The sequence below is a fragment of the Aethalodelphis obliquidens genome, unplaced genomic scaffold (assembly GCF_003676395.1).
Source record: "Aethalodelphis obliquidens isolate GAN/ISIS:26980383/991018 unplaced genomic scaffold, ASM367639v1 scaffold44, whole genome shotgun sequence".
Lineage (NCBI taxonomy): Eukaryota > Metazoa > Chordata > Mammalia > Artiodactyla > Delphinidae > Aethalodelphis > Aethalodelphis obliquidens.
In genome coordinates, this window is record NW_020837988.1 from 1,197,794 (window position 1) to 1,214,288 (window position 16,495).

The 16,495-nt window shown below is 39.9% G+C and overlaps 1 protein-coding gene across 27 annotated transcripts in view; it reads left to right on the forward strand.

Moving 5' to 3' along the window:
• CEP112 (centrosomal protein 112) overlaps nt 1–16,495 on the forward strand; it is a 422,076-nt gene that overhangs the window by 270,583 nt on the left and 134,998 nt on the right. The window contains exon 22 of one of the 27 annotated variants that reach the window (XM_027080450.1): nt 4,003–4,185. The exons of 25 other annotated variants lie outside the window; for them this stretch is intronic. In XM_027080450.1, the coding sequence (XP_026936251.1) occupies nt 4,003–4,170 (168 nt within the window). In that variant the 3' untranslated portion in view covers nt 4,171–4,185. Of the gene's footprint in view, nt 1–4,002; nt 4,186–10,978; nt 11,778–16,495 lie in introns of those variants that run through there. One more of the 27 variants, XM_027080458.1, reaches the window with a different exon arrangement.

The window sequence follows — 16,495 nt, forward strand, 5'->3', positions numbered from 1 at the left end:
GCTTCATCGGTGAAGTCGGAGAGATGGTCCAAGAAGGGCCCTTACGGTGAGGGACGCGAGGAAGAAGGCATTTTCATGGGAAGGAAGGAGGAGAGTATTTGGAAGGAGGCTTGCCAGGAATGCGACAGAAGACCCGGAAGGATGAGGGTGAGAGAAGGGCCCCAGGATTGGAAACCGAGAATCGCTGATGACCTTGGACGGATCGCTGCAGGTGGCGGTGTGGCCGGAGCACGGCTGCAGGGGTCAGGGAGGGGGGAGCGAGGGGCTGGAGATGAGGGGAAGCCTGACGCTCCAGGGAGGTGTCACCCGGAGAGCAGCGGGAGTTACGGACGGCGCTTAGGTGGAAACACCTGGAAATGCCTGGAAGAGGGAGAGAGAGACGAGAGACCCGCGCACCACTGCGGCTTGTGACTCGAGCGGCGAGGGCGTGAGCGCGGCAGGCAGGGCTCTGCTCCTGGGACCCGCCTCGCTCTCCCTGCCTGGGATGCTCTCGCGCACGTTCTCCTATAGTCGTCCTCCCGCTTGTCCCCCGCTCTCCTTGCAGCCCCACCTCTAGCTGACGTCCTGTCCCCCTCCCTCCTCAGCACCTCCCGAGGTCTTCACAGCTTGTCTCACTCTCTGAATACGTCTTCATTTTTTTACTTATTTGCAACGCCCACCCCCCATTAGACCATAACCTCATTAGCAGGGCTTTGTCTATCTCGTTCATTTCTGTACTGCCAGTGTCTAGAAAACTTGGCCCATGGTGGGTGCTCACCTGTGTATGTTAAGGAGGGGATGGCAGGAGCCGTGACTTTCTAGGGGGAAGAAGGAAGGAGAGAATTGGGAAGGATACAAAGGAGTCTGACGAGACTCGAGAAGAGCTTCTGTCTGATGCCATCTGGATCCTTAGTAAAGTGTCACCGCAGTCTGTGCAGTCTGAGGAATTTCAAGACGAGTGGGACCCCTGGGCTGCAGGCTGAGCAGATGGTTGGGATGCAGCTGAAGGAAGGGGATGGAGGGAATGTGCACGGGTAGGATTGGGGTTCTGCAGGGAGAGAACAGAGCATGGTGGGGTGAGTCTGGAAAAATGGAATGCCCTGAACTGAACTGAGAACACAAGTGATACAGGAAGATAGAAGCGGGGTTTAAGTGGAGTGATTTTAGCTGACGTGGATAATGAATTAGAATGCAGGCACTTGGTGGCATCAGGAGGGCCTGGGGGACAGGAGGAGAGCATTAAGTTGCCATGTTAGTGCCATGAGTTCCAGAGTCCGTATGATAAAATACAAGTGCTCTGCTCTTGATGCGAAAAGCAATTTGCATTTCCCATTGGTGTATATTTTTCCTTAACTAGTGGAAGGAGTTCCCCACGCAGTGAGAACAGCGCTGTGAGTTCCCTGAAACAGTCCTTGAGAAATACTCGTTTCCAAAGCTTCAGGATCACGCATGGTGCCTTGTACAAAGTAGGCATTCATACACGTTAAGTGAATAAACGAATGATGATGAACTGAGAAATTCGGTTCTGCGGTTTCTGCTACTGTGAATGGTAATACGAATAAATTAAAAATTGCCATTGATTCATCCAAGTTTGCTTTCAACCCAGTATATGTACTTTGGGTAGGACAAGATGCACCTTATATTCAAATATTCATTTCTGTTGTTGTAATTCCCTTCATATTAGTAAGTTAAATGCAAAGCATAACATCTTTTAAAGATAGTTTTAAAAATGAATAGATATTTGAGTTCTCACTATAAAAATTTGAATTAGCTCTAATGAATTGATAGATAATTCTCTTGCTAGCCTGTTGTGTCATCGTGCATGTTACTTGAATTCTTCTCACTATGTCTTATAAAAGGTTTAATGTTTTATCATTTTTAAATAAATCTGAAAGTTAAAATATTTGCTAGTGTTTCAAACTCCAGTGAGAATTGAGGATTTCGAAATTGATTTTCTCTCATTAAGTATAAAGTTGAGGTTCAAAGAGGAGAGAATAACCCCAGAATAATAAATAATCTAAATGTAACCTTCCCTGTGGGTCTGGGTTGTTTCAGTAGCACTTACAATGTTAAGGTTATAAAAGAATTCCTAAGTCCAGATCCTCCCTGAGTTTCTGTCAGCAGCGATTTAGACCCCAGTGATATCTTCAATGGCTCTGAGTTAAGAGAAACATGAAACACCTCCACAAGGTCAAAATACTTGAAATAGAGAATCCAAGAGAATGAATGATTGACATTTGCAAAGTGAAAGCTGCTTTTCCAGCCTTTTAAAATCTTTTTAAACCAAATTGAAAAAAAGTCCATAAAATCTGAACCTTTGAAAAATTAAAGAACATTATTATTAAATGATGGTCGTGGGTAACTCTCAGATGTTTGATTAAAACTTTGGTATTTTGGGGCTTCCCTGGTGGCGCAGCGGTTGAGAGTCCGCCTGCCGATGCAGGGGACGCGGGTTCGTGCCCCTGTCCGGGAGGATCCCACGTGCCGCGGAGCGGCTGGGCCCGGTGAGCCATGGCCGCTGAGCCTGCGCGTCCAGAGCCTGTGCTCTGCAATGGGAGAGGCCACAACAGTGAGAGGCCCGCGTACCGCAAAAAAACAAAACAAAAAAACTTTGGTATTTAAAATTTACCATTCTTTCAGAAGTCTATTTAGCTATTTTAAAAATAGCCTTTCTTGAAATAGAAGATATTTTAGAAAATATGGGAAATAGAGAGGTATAAAATTCCTTGTTACTATCACCACCCAGAGATAACCAATAGTAGTAATTTAATATGTATATAAAATAGCTATATTAACTTAGCTGACTGAGATCATACTAAATAAACAGCTATGCCTTTTGCTTTTTTAAGAGCTATGCTAATAATATTCCAGTGTCATTTGGAATTCTTTGAAAATGTAGTTTTCATTTTTTCATAATACTGTGTTTTATGGATGTAGCATGATTTAGTGTGAAATTCCTTTATTTTTAAACATTTAGCTTTAAACATTTTTATGTGAATTGATGCAAAAATTAACATCTTCATACATCAAATTTTGTCAACATTTCCCTTTTTTTTACCCCTTAGTTTAAGATCCCAGTAGAATTACAGGATCGAATTGCTTTTCAAAACGGTTGTACTAATTTGTATTTTCCCCAACAGAATATCTGTTTTATCTAGACAGTCCTTAGTATTAAACCTCTTCTTTGATTTGGGGTGGGGGGTGGTAAAAAACGTTAATTGTTTCTAATTTGCATTTTTAAGAGTGAGACTGAACATATATAATAGATTTGTTATTCGTGTTTCATTTTCTGAGAAGTGCTCGTTCACCTCCTTTGTCAGTTTCTCTTCTGTTAATGGTCTAGTGTTATCCTCATCACCTTATATAAACCTGTTTATGTTTAGGATGATGAAGCTCTTTGTGGCAGGTACTTTTGGTATTTGCCTTCTAATTTTGTCATTTAATTTTATGATACACAAAATTCTTATTTGTATTTAGTGTAATCTATCAATTCCTTTGTGAAGTCTCCAGTATAAGTAGTTGTTTTAAGCTTCACGATTTGATATTTTAAAATATATGAACACATCAAGCATTTTCCACACCGTACTAAGTAAAATGCTCTTATGAAATTGACATAGTACTTACCCGCTTGGGCTCCTGGTCTGTAATTTTAATGGTATCTGAAGGATTATACTGGAATTCTGCCAGCCTGAAGTCATTAAAAGGCTTTGAGCAACAATTCAGCATCTTTTTCAAATTTAAGAAAAGCTCCATGTGGTACAATTATTCAAAGCTAAGGTCATAGAAACTACTTAAACCTTTGAAATTTATAATTAAAGGATTAATATTAACTTATGAAGACGTCATTTTGGCTTAAAATGGATTTCTAATCTCAATTCTGTTCTTTTTACTTTGATCTTTTCCCTGAGTTTTTCCTTTGCTAAAAATGTGAAGTTTGTATCCTTAAATTTTTAAATATGATTCTCGAACAGTTCAGATTTATAAAAATGGATTGACAAACAACATCCCATTTGATTTTTACAGTATTCCACAAACGTTGATGAACTTCAAGTCGGGGTTTTCTTCTGGGTTTTTAACCCACAGCTTGGTATAATGGACTCTAATGATACCTCTCAAAGTAACAATAAATTAATCTGGAAAAGAAAAAACTTGCACAAATGGAAACTTGGAAAACTTTGGGTGTGTTCGTAATTTGAATATGATGGATTGGTGTTCATTTATATTGTTTAGAATTTTAAAGTATCTTCAAATGGCCTCAATCGTAAACCTTCTTTTGAATGGTGAAAGGGGCTATGTCTTATACAAAAGCTAAGTATTTTGTCATTTTGACAATATATGCAAATCAGTCCAAACCAGATATTTTAGTTCAATCAGTTAATGTATCTCTGTGTAACAAGAGGAACTGTGTGTTCCTTTGAGACTCAGTTTAACATCAATTTCCAGCTCTCTCCCACTTCTTCTGATTCTGATGCGAGGCACCTGTTTCACAGTGCTCCCACTAAATACTGGAATCGTATCTGGGGTGTCTGCTTATTCAGCCGAAGTAGCAGAGGATCTGTCATCATTCGTGCTTGAATAGTTACGTTGCCAGGGTTTTACCGCCCTCTCCTGCGTGGGCTGCAGAGTCGCGGGCGGGTGAGGTGGAGAAGCGCTGCTGCCTGATGCACAGCTCCCCACCGTTTCCCTGAGAACCGCTCGCACCCCCTCTACCTGCGCTGCATCCTGTAGCGGAGGGCTCCTGTTTTCCAGCAGATCTGGGAGAGCAAAGCAGTAGCTTCACTTCCGAGGCTATAGCTTTCCTAGGCTGGAGAGCTAAGTTTTACTAGGAGGAAATGAAAAGACAGTGTATTTTATGTTAGGGATTATTTGAAAATCAAATCTAGAATTATAAATGAATCATTGTTTATTTTTAAAGTAAACATTTAAAGTTTCTAAGATTAACCCCCCTTGTCATTCTGTAGCCTAACTTTCTAATACTCTAATCGCACCAGTATAAATGGGAGTTCTGCCACTCGCCAGTTGTTGTTGGTTTTATCCTTTTTGGACGTTCTTAAGGGAAAAATTTTTACCTAGAATAAAGGAAAAAACTCTTAGGTCAGTGCAGCAAGTGATAGTAATAGGTAAGTTATTGAAAGTAGAGCAGTTTACTTGCCGTCCTCAGAGACTGATACCCAAACTAAGAGAGTCGGGAGCAAGTAAATGAGCAGGTATTTGTGCCCAGAGCCTTTTGCGTGTGTGTGTGTTTAAGGTTAGTATTGATAACTGTACAGTTCTTTTTTTTTTAATTTAATTTTAATTTAATTAATTAATTAATTAATTTTTGGCTGTGTTGGGTCTTCGTTTCTGTGCGAGGGCTTTCTCTAGTTGCGGCGAGCGGGGGCCACTCTTCATCGCGGTGTGCGGGCCTCTCACTGTCGCAGCCTCTCTTGTTGCGGAGCACAAGCTCCAGACGCGCAGGCTCAGTAGTTGTGGTTCACAGGCCCAGTTGCCCCGCGGCATGTGGGATCCTCCCGGACCAGGGCTCGAACCCGTGTCCCCTGCATCGGCAGGCAGATTCTCAACCACTGCGCCACCAGGGAAGCCCTGTACAGTTCTTTTGATCCTTTTGGCTTCGTGGCCAAACCTACCTACAGGAGTGTTATTTATTTATTTATTTGAAGTATACTTGACGTACAATATTATATCAGTTTCACGTGTACAACATAATGATTCAACATTTCTCTACATTACGAAATGATCACCACAGTGTACGTTTAGTTACCATCTGTCATCATACAAAGTTAACACAGTATTATTGACTCTATTCCCCATACTATACAGTACATCCCCATTGTTTACTTTATTTAATTTATTACTTATTTTATGACTGGAAGTTTGTACTTCTTAATACCCTTCACCCAGTTCATCTTGCCCCTCAACCTCCACTCCACTCTGGCAACCGGTCAAACTATTCTCTGTATCCATGGGTCTGGGTTTTGTTTTGCTGTTTAGATTCCATATATAAGTGAAATCATGCACTATTTGTCTTTCTGTGTCTGATTTATTTCACTTAGCATAAAACCCTCAAGGTCTATCCATGTTGCTCGTGGCAAGGTTTCTTTCTTTTCATGGTTAAGTAGTATTCCACGTCTTCTTTATCCATCGATGGCTACTTGGGTTGTTTCCATATCTTGGCTATTGGAAATAACGCTGCAGTGAATATAGAGGAGTATATATCTTTGCAAATTAGTGTTTTCATTTTTTTCAAGTAGATACCCAGAAGTGAAATTGCTAGATCATGCGGTAGTTATATCTTTAATTTCTCATATTCTGTAGTGGCTGCACCAATATACATTCCCACCAACAGTGTACAGATGTAGCCTTTTCTCCACATCCTTGCCAGCATTTGTTATTTCTCGTCTTTTTGATAACAGCTATCATGACAGGTGTGAGGTGACAGCTCATTGTAGTTTTGATTTGCATTTCCCTAATTACTAGTGTTGTTGAGCATCCTTTCATGTGTCTCTTGGACATTTGTATGTCTTTGAAAAAATGTCTATTTAGATCCTCTGCCCATTTTTTAATTAGTTTAGTTTTTATTGTTGATTTGTATGAGTTCTTTATATATATTTTGGATATTAACCCTTTATCAGACATAATTTGCAAACACCTTCTCCATTCAGTAGGTTGCCGTTTCATTTTGTTGATGGTTTCCTTTGCTGTGCAGAAGCTTTTTAGTTTGAGGCAGTCCCATTTGTTTACTTTTGCTGTTGTTGTCCTTGCCTTTGGGGTCAGATCCAAAAAAACACGGCTAAGACTGATGTCAGAAGCTTACCGCTGATGTTTTCTTCCAGGATTCTTATGGTTTCAAGTCGTACAAGTCTTTAGCCCATTTTGAGTTTATTTTTGTATGTGGTGTAAGATAGTGGTCCAGTTTCATCCTTGTTCACGTAGCTGTCCAGTTTTCCCAGCACCACTTATTGAAGAGGCCGTCCTGTCCTCGTTGTACACTCTTGCCTCCTGTGCCGTACATTGACCATACACGTGCGGTTTTATTTCTGGACTCTCTATTCTGTTCCACTGATCTGTAGGTCTGTTTTTATACCAATACCGTACTACTTTTTTATTTCTATAGCTTTGTAGTATAGTTTGAAACCAGGGAGCATGATATCTCCAACTTTGTTCTTCTCTCTCAAGATTGCTTTGGCTATTCAGGATCTTTTGTGTTTCCACACAATCTTTAGAATTATTTGTTCTAGTTCTGTGAAAAATGCCACTGGAATTTTGGTAGGGATTGCATTAAATCTGTAGATTGCTTTGGGTAGTATGGACATATTAATGGTATTAATTCTTCCAATCCATGAGCACAGAATATCTTTCCATTTATTTGTGTCTTCTTTAATTTCCTTCAGCAGTGTTTTATAGTTTTCAGTGTACAGGTCTTTCACCTCTTTGGCTGAATTTATTCCTAGGTTTTTATTCTTTCTGATTCAATTGTGAGTGGGATTGTTTTCTTGATTTCTCTTTCTGATAGTTCATTATTAGTGTATAGAAACACAACAGGTTTCCGTATATTAATTTTATATCCTGCAGCTTTACTGGATTCATTTATTAGTTCTAACAATTTTTTGGTGGAGTCTTTAAGGTTTTCTATATATGGTATTATGTCGTCTGTAAACAGTGACAGTTTTTCTTCCTTTTCAGTTTAGATGCATTTTATTTCTTTTTCTTGCCTAATTGCTGTGGCTAGGACTTCCAATACTATGTTAAATAAAAGTGACCAGAGTGAGTATCCTTGTCTTGTTCCTGATATTAGAGGAAAAGCTTTTGGCTTTCCACAGTTGTATATGATAGTCATACACAGACTTTATTATGTTGAGGTACATTTCCTCCTTGTTGAGAGCTTTTATAAATGGATGTTGAATTTTGTCAGATGCTTTTTCTGCATCTATTGAAATGGTCAATGATTTTTATCTTTCATTTTGTTAAGGTGGTGTGTCATCACCTTATGAACCATTAGAATTATGAACCATTCTTGCTTTGGAGTAAATCCTACTTGATCATGGTGTATGATACTGTTAGTGTATTGTTGAATTTGGTTTGATAATATTTTGTTGAGGATTTTTGCATCTATGTTCATCAGGGATATTGGCCTGTAATTTTCTTTTTTATGGTGTCTTTGTTTGGTTTTGGTATCAGAGTAATGCTGGCCTTCCTTGTAAAATGAGTTTGGAAGGATTCCTTCCTCTTAAATTGTTTGAAAAAGTTTGAGAAGGATAGGTATTAAATATCTTTGAATGTTTGGTAGAATTCACCCGTCAAGCCATCTGGTCCTGGGCTTTTGTTTGTTGGGAGTTTTTTGATTAATGATTCAGTCTCCTTACTAATAATTGTTGTTGTCAGAGTTTCTCTTTGTGTGTGTGTGTGTGTGTGTGTGTTTAAGATTAGTAATGATAATTGTACAATCCTTTTTGATTCTTTCAGCTTCATGGCCAAACTTATAGGAGTCTTATTGGACACAGCATCTTTTTTTCATAACACTGAAGAAAATAAAATGAAAAAATCTGTTTTATTAGTATCTTCATCAATGATGACATGATTACAAATAACAACATAAATAATAATTTATGGCACTATCTTGATAGTTTACCATAAATAGTGAGCCTATACATCCCAATTTGCCCAGGAAAGTCCCTGTTTATACCTGTTGTCCCAGTATCCTGTATGATTTAACGTTTCCCTAGCCTCTTTCACTCTTAAACATGTCCCAGCTTGCATGCTAAGTTATATGATTACCCTAATTATGAAGGTACTTTTTATGTAAAGGAGGTATCTTTTCTTTTTATATATCCTATGACTTAATTATTAAATATTATAATGCTGAATACATATATTTTAAATGAGTGCCTTTTTGACAGTAATACTGAACTTAGGTTTAGATAACTAGACTCTAGTTATTTTAATACCCCAACTAGCCTTTACTGATGTTTTTTTCCACACCAGACTAACATTTCAGTAGCATTCAATGCACTTAGCTCAAAAGTTTATTAGGAGACTTAAGGAAGTTGGAGTAAAGAGACAGAGCCTTCCTATCCACACTCTTGCCTTATTTTGCTTAGAGAGTCTCTGTGAGGGGAGGGCAGATGGTGAGCTGATGGGCGTTAGGTGTTGGGTGTTGAGTGTCAGAGCATAGTGCAGTGGAAGAGCTCTGGGCTGAGAGTCACGTCTTGTTCTAACCACTGTTCATAATGGAAGGGAAGCAATCATGCTATGTGAGGCAGGGTTTCCTGATTCAATATTGTGATGATTAAATAATGATTATAAGTGGTCAACTAACTGAGTTGAATTGAATACATTACAGGATACAGAAAAAAAAATGATGTACATGACTAGGAAAAGTGCAGTTGGCTTAAATAAACTTCTGCATCTTCACAAGTAATCAAGGAAACACTAATTGAGACAAGATGCTACTTTGCATACATTGAATAAACACATTATTTTAATAATACCATGTTTTGTTTTAAATTAATAATACCAAATACCAAGCGTGCAGTGAATAAATACTCTAAACGTTGTTAGTGTGAGTAGAAATTGGTACAACCTTCCTGAAAGCCTTCAGTAACCTAAGTTATTAACTTTAAAAATATCTATCTCTTTTGACTTAGTAATTTTTCCTGGTTAGCATAATATTGATAATAAAAACCCCAGAAATATATCCCTCTAAACAGAAATTAATCTCACTCTGAATATTGTTAAAAAATGAAATAAAATATTAGGCAATAGAATCTAATAGTGCATTTAAAACATCATATACCATGATCACATGGGTTTTATTCCAGGAATGCAAAGATGGCTTGATATTAGGAATGCTATTAGTATAATTCACTATATTGATAAATCACAAGTGAAAAATTGTATACAGTCTTCTCCATATTCTTCACAGTGAGCCTAAGCTGCTGTAAAAAAAGAACCCCAAAACCGTGGACAAGTGAGATTGGGAGTTTACTTCACTCTCTCATCACAGTCTGGTTCAGGGGTGGGAACAAATTGTTCCGTCCCACTAGGTCATTTAGGAACCCAGGCTGGCTCGTGAATGGCTCTGTCATCTTCAATGTGGAGCTTCCGCCTCTGCCTTAGATGGTTCCAGCTGTCACCACTTCTCAACCAGCAGGAAGTGGGGAGGAAGATGAGGACAAGTAAGTACTTTTTAGGAGGTGCCATGGCAACGATCGCATGCGTCATCCCCACTCACGCTCCACTGGAGGAGTCTTAGCCCTAGGGCTGTGCCTGCAGAAGCAGGGACTTGTTAGCATGTGCGCATTACAAGTTGGGGGGACTGTTATTTAAAAAAGAAGAACTGATGCTAAGGGGAATGAGCAGGCAATGGCACGTTTGTAATGCTTTTAGCGTTTGATACCTGTTCTGTGTAGAGTGGTCCTAGACGCTTGCTACAGCAGCGCACAAAGAGCCAGGTATTCCTGCCTTCTCAGAGCTCACATTCCAGCAGGAGAGACAGACCGTAAGCCGAGAACGTGCTGTGTAAGCAGCATACACAGAATTTTTAAACGTGTCCGAGTGCTATTGAATAAAATGATAGAGAAGATCAGGGGAGGCTCTGGAGTTCCAGAGTTGGGACCATTTAAGTAGTGTGGTCAGTATTGGCCTCACTGATAAGGTCAGTGAAGGGGTTGAGTCGGCCTTGTAGGTATTTGGAAGAAGAAATGTACGGCAGGGTGAACAGCCAGTGCAAGGACATGGCAGCGGGAGCATGGCTGGCATGGCCAAGGAACAGCAGGGAAGCCGCTGTGAAGAGAGCAGAGCAGCCCAGGGAGAGGAAATGGGAGATGAGGTTCGGGGGACCCCAGGGGTCCTGACCACACAGGCCCTTCGAGCCTGTCGTAAGGACTTTAACTGCAGGCATGGAAGAAAGCCGAGTACCGTGCCGTGATCTGACTCAGGCTGGAAAAGGTCATTCTAGTCGTGTGAGAGCACGGGTGAGAGGCCAATGACGAGGGCACTGCAGTAACCCTCCTGAGAGGTGGTGGCGTAGACCAGAGTGGCAGCAGCGCGGGTGGTCAGGTTCTGGATGTATTCTAAAGTTGGAGCCAGCACGACTTTCTGAGGGATTTGATATGGGACGTGAGACTAAGAAAAAGTAAGCTATAGATAAACTTACATTTAGGGGAAAAGTGGAGATATGCTAGCTCATTTCCTTGTGTGATGGGTTTATATGGGATTTTTAAATTACATTTTTCAGTTTTTTATAAATGTTCTATGTTATAACCACTTTGTAAGCTGAACAGTGATGTACAAAAGTCCCCATCTAGTTATCTTATTGCCCTGCCCGTAGGCCCTAGGGCATCTTCAACTGTCTTCCCATTTTCTGCCCCTGGGAGACCAGAGTCACAAAGAAAGGGATGTGCTGGTACTCAACCCTGGAGTTACATGAGCAGTTACACGAGTTACATCAGAAACTGTTCAGCGTGATTGTGACATCAGTAGCCCCTGCCCACCCCTGCCTGAATCCCTGTCCCCTGACTCATCTTTCTGTCAGGGCAGGGCGGCTGTGCCCTCATTAGCCTCGAAGAGGGTTGTCCTGCAGCCTGTTCATCTGGCTCTCATCTTAGCTTCTGGAATCTTCCTGAGGGTCAAAGGAAATGTGGGCCTCTCTGACATTAGACTCCTCGTCTCTCAAGGAGAGTCAAGCCCTGCGTCTGGTGGGGATGAAAGGAGAACATGGTAACACCCCCGAGACAGAGCAGGCTGGTAGTCTGAGGCCCCTGAGGGACACAGGACCATCTGGCCTCAAAGAGAAGAAGGTAAGACTGAGACACAGGGCAGGGGTCTTCCTAAAAGACAGATCTCATTGCTGGGCTGGATCAGGCCCTGGCAACGTCAAAATGGCCTCTCGCCTCAAAGAGTTATTTTAATGAGGCGGGGACAATGGAAGGAATGAAACTCTGATTCCATGTGACTGAAATCAGAGCCTCCGTCTAGATCTGTTGGACAGCTGCCCTGAGAAGCACCAAGGAACAGTCAGGCAGAACCTTCAGGACAAGGTGGACTGTAAGCGAATGGCGTTTCCCACTCCCGCTTAAAACCTTCCGGGTACCATTGCCCACGACAAAGTGAGTTACCATGGCACCTTAGTTTTCTGACAAAGGATTTATATAAGCTCATTTCTCTCTTCTATTTTCTCCTTTTTTTCCCTCTTATTAATTTTAATTACCTTAATTTTTTAGTGCACAGTTCAGTGGCATTGAGTGCATTTAAACTATTGCACCATCCATCTCCAGAACTTCTTTCTTCATGCAAAACCTACATGATGCCCATTAAGCACTAACTCCCTATTTACCCATCCCCCAGCTTCTGGAGACCACCATTTTACCTTCTGTCTCTGTATCTGACGACTCTAGGTGCCCCACACGAGTAGAATCCAGCAGCGTTTGTCTTTTTGTGACTGGCAGATTTCACTTAGCATATTGTCTTCCAGGTTTATCCACCTTTTAGCGTATGTCAGAACTTCTTTTTTTTTTCAAGGCTGAATAATATTCCATTGTATGTATGTATAGACCACATGTTGTCTACCCATTCATCCCGTCAATGGACACTTGGGTTGCTTCCACCTTTTGGCCATTGTGAATAATGGTGCTATGAACATGGGTATACAGATGTCTGAGTTGCCACTTTCAGTTATTTGGGGTATATATTGAGTAATGGAATTGCTGGATCATATGATAATTCTGTTGTTAATTTCTTGAGAAATCTGCCGTGCTGTCTTCTGTAGCTGCTGCACCATTTTACATTCCCACCAGCAGTGCACAAGGGTTCCAGTTTCTCCACATCATTGCCAACACTTGTTGTTTTTGCTTTGTTTCTTTTGTTTTTATAGTAGCCATCAAAATGAGTGTGAAGTTGTGTCTTCTTCTACCTTTAACTGTCTCCCCCACCACAGACACATCTGTGCTGTGCCCAGGCCAGACACTCGCTCTGTAAACAAGCAGGCTGCAAACACTCTCCCTTCCTTGGCTCCACGCGGGCAGTGCCCTCTGCCTGGAAGACCTGCCAAACTCATCCTCGTTCAGCACATGGCCTGTCCGTCTCCCCCTTCCTACACCAGCTTCTGAGAAATCATGCTCTTTCCGATACTCCTGTAACTCTTCATTGATTGCTCTCTTTTTAAAATATTTTTAATCAAGATATAACTTACATACAGATTACGTATAATTCCACAGATTTTGACAGACCATCGCCACAATCAAGATAACTGTTCCATCAGCTCAGATATTCCTCCAGACCTTGGGTGTCACCCCTGTTCCTCCCCCTAGCCCCAGCTCCTGGGACCCGCTCATCTGTTTTCTGCAGCTATAGATTTGCCTTTTCCGGAGTGTCATATAAATGGATCATTCGATATGAGCCTTTTGAGTCTGATTCTTTCCTTTAACATCATGCATTTGAGATTCATTCACGTGTGTGTCACAGTAGCTCGTTTTTTTTTAAATAATAATATTGCATGGATGTACCAGTTTGTTGAGAAATTTGGGGACTGTTAAGCATTCATGTAAAGACTTTGTGTGAACATAAATGTTTTATTTCATTTGCGTAAATAGCAAGGAGTGGGATTGCTGCGTTACATGGTAAATCTAGTTTTTAACGGTACTAGAAACTGCCAGTCTTTCCGCGGTGGTCGTATCATGTTGCACTCCCATCAGCAACGCGTAGTAGTTCCAGTTGCTCTGCCTCCTCACCAGCACTTGGTATTCTTGAGTTTGTAGTATTACTTTAGCCATCCTAATAGGTGTACCTCATTGCGTGTGTATTTCCCTGCTAACTAATAATGCTGAGCATCTTTTCACGTGTGCATTGCTCACCTGAATATCTTCCTTGGTAAAGTGTTTATTTAAGTGTTTTTCTAATTTTATATTAAGTTGTTTACTTTCTTATTACTGAATTTTGAGAGTTCTTTATGTATTTTAGATACAAGTCCTTTATAAGATATGTGATTTGAAAACCCTTTTCATAGTCAGTGGCTTCTTTTCATTCCTTTATCTTTCAAAGAGCAGCGGTTCTTAATATTTATGAAGTCTAGTTTATCATTTTGTTCTTTTATAGATAGTGCTTTTGGTGTCACATCTAAGAAAATGTTTGCCTAACTTAATGTCACAGGGGTTTTCTCCTGTTTTCTTTTACAAGTTTTGTAGTTTTAAGTTTTATATTTATGTTCAATGTTGAGTCAATTTTGGGGAGTGGTGCAAGATGCAGATTAAGATTCCGTTGTATTAGCACTGTTTGTTGAAAAGACTGTCTTGTCTGTATTGAATCGCCTTTGCAGCTTCATTGAAAATCAGGATACTGTCCATGCGTGCAGCACTACTGGACTCCCTAATTTTGTCCTATTGACATATATGTCTTTCCTTTTCCAGTACCACACCATCTTAATTATTGCAGCTTTTATAGTCAGTCTTGGAGACTGGTAATGTGAGTTGTCCAACTGTGTTCTTTTTCAAAATTGTTTTGCCTATGGTAGTTCCTTTGCTCTTAGAATCAGCATAATGAATTCTACACAAAATCCTGCTGGGATTTTTCTTTTAATTGCGTTAAATCTATTTCTCAGTTTGGAAAAAATTGAAATCTTAATGATATTGAGTAGTCCAGTCCATGAACTTAGCCTGTCTTCTCATTTATTTAGTTTTCTTTAATATCTTTCATCAGTGTTTATAGCTCTTAGCATATAGATGTTGCATTTATTTTGTTAGATTTATGCCTATCATTTCATGTTTTTAACTTTAATTCCCAATTGTTCATTACTAATATGCAGAAATACAATCGAGTTTGTTATAGTGATTGTTTATCCTGTGACCTTTCTAAACTCACTTATTAGTTCCAGTCACTTTTTTTATAGATTCTTTGGAATTTCTACATAATCAGAGAAGTATCTGGTATTTGATAGTTTTCCCTGTGGGGGAATTAATTTTAATGTAATGAAGCAACATATGTCAGCATATTTTATTTCTCGCACTAGCATATTTTATCACTAGGCTGATGAATTTTAGAAAATGACTTCTCAAAACAAACCTAACGTATGAAGAGTCAGGTGAGGTCACACTAACCAGAGAAAATGCTTATGAGACACGGAGGTCCTGGTTTATTTGAGTGTGTCCTAGGACACACATGTGGCTTCTTAAATAACAGTAATACACAGATATTTTAAGTGCCTCTTTTTTTTTTTTTTACGCTACGCGGACCTCTCACTGTTGTGGCCTCTCCCGTTGCGGAGCACAGGCTCCGGACGCGCAGGCTCAGCGGCCATGGCTCACGGGCCCAGCCGCTCCGCGGCACGTGGGATCCTCCCGGACCGGGGCACGAACCCGTGTCCCCTGCATCGGCAGGCGGGCTCTCAACCACTGCGCCACCAGGGAAGCCCTTAAGTGCCTCTTTTTAAGATACAAGTTATTCTTGGTCTTGACTCTCCATGTTAATCATTCTTTTTAAACATCCAAATGATTTAAGATAATAGTTTATGGACATATTCTAAATATTGCATTAGATTGAGAACCTCTACTACTTAACTAACTATAAAATTTTTGCAAAAACAACAGTATTGAAATCAGGCCCAAAATATATTTCTCCTACACACGAAAAACTGGTGGAAAAAAAAACCCCACCATTGCTTGTAATATGTCACTCTCAGTGAAAGAATGTCCTTTTAAAAAAACAATATCACTTTGATAGTTGAGAAGTTTTTTTTTTTTAAATGTTGGAATCCCCAAATTATGTAGAAAAATCTGACTCCTGTCTCTTAAAATTATAAAACCCTTAAAAATATTTTCTCTTTTTAAATTGATTACAACATTAGGGTATGTTTTGAATTTTATATTCTGAATATATACATATGGAGAGAGAGGCAGAGAGAGAACGCTGAGATATATGTCAAAAAAAGTTACTAATAGATACACACATATGCGTGCATATATCCACAGAGCACACTAATCAATTTCAGTAATAGTATAGGCTGTATCATTGCACTTATGGCTAAAACACAGCTAACCAGCCAGGTGCAGAGTATTGTATGCTATTTTTTTAAATGTTCACAATGTATTACAAATTATTATTGGAAAAAAAGAAAAGCTACACTTTTAAGTGTGTGCAGATGTGAATTTTGGCTAACAGAACTGTTTTTAATATTCATCTATGGTATTTTCTTGGCAAAGAAAACAGACATTTGTTCCCACTGCATGAATTTAGCAGCTCAGTAGACATCCTAGGAATACTCTAAGGAAGCAGCCCTGGTCATGGAAAACATCTCTTCAAACATCAGTATCTTTGAATCTTATTTGTGACAGCTGCTTTTACTATTACACGTTTCATATTATGATTGGATGAGGAATTTTAACAGATTTTTAAATGAGATTTTAAAGATTTATAATTTAGGCCCATATTTCTACTAATTATTGCAATTCTAGCATGGATTATGGTACTTATTCAACCCAGATTAACTTATTAAATTGAAGGAAGCATTGTACATTTTAGAGACTTC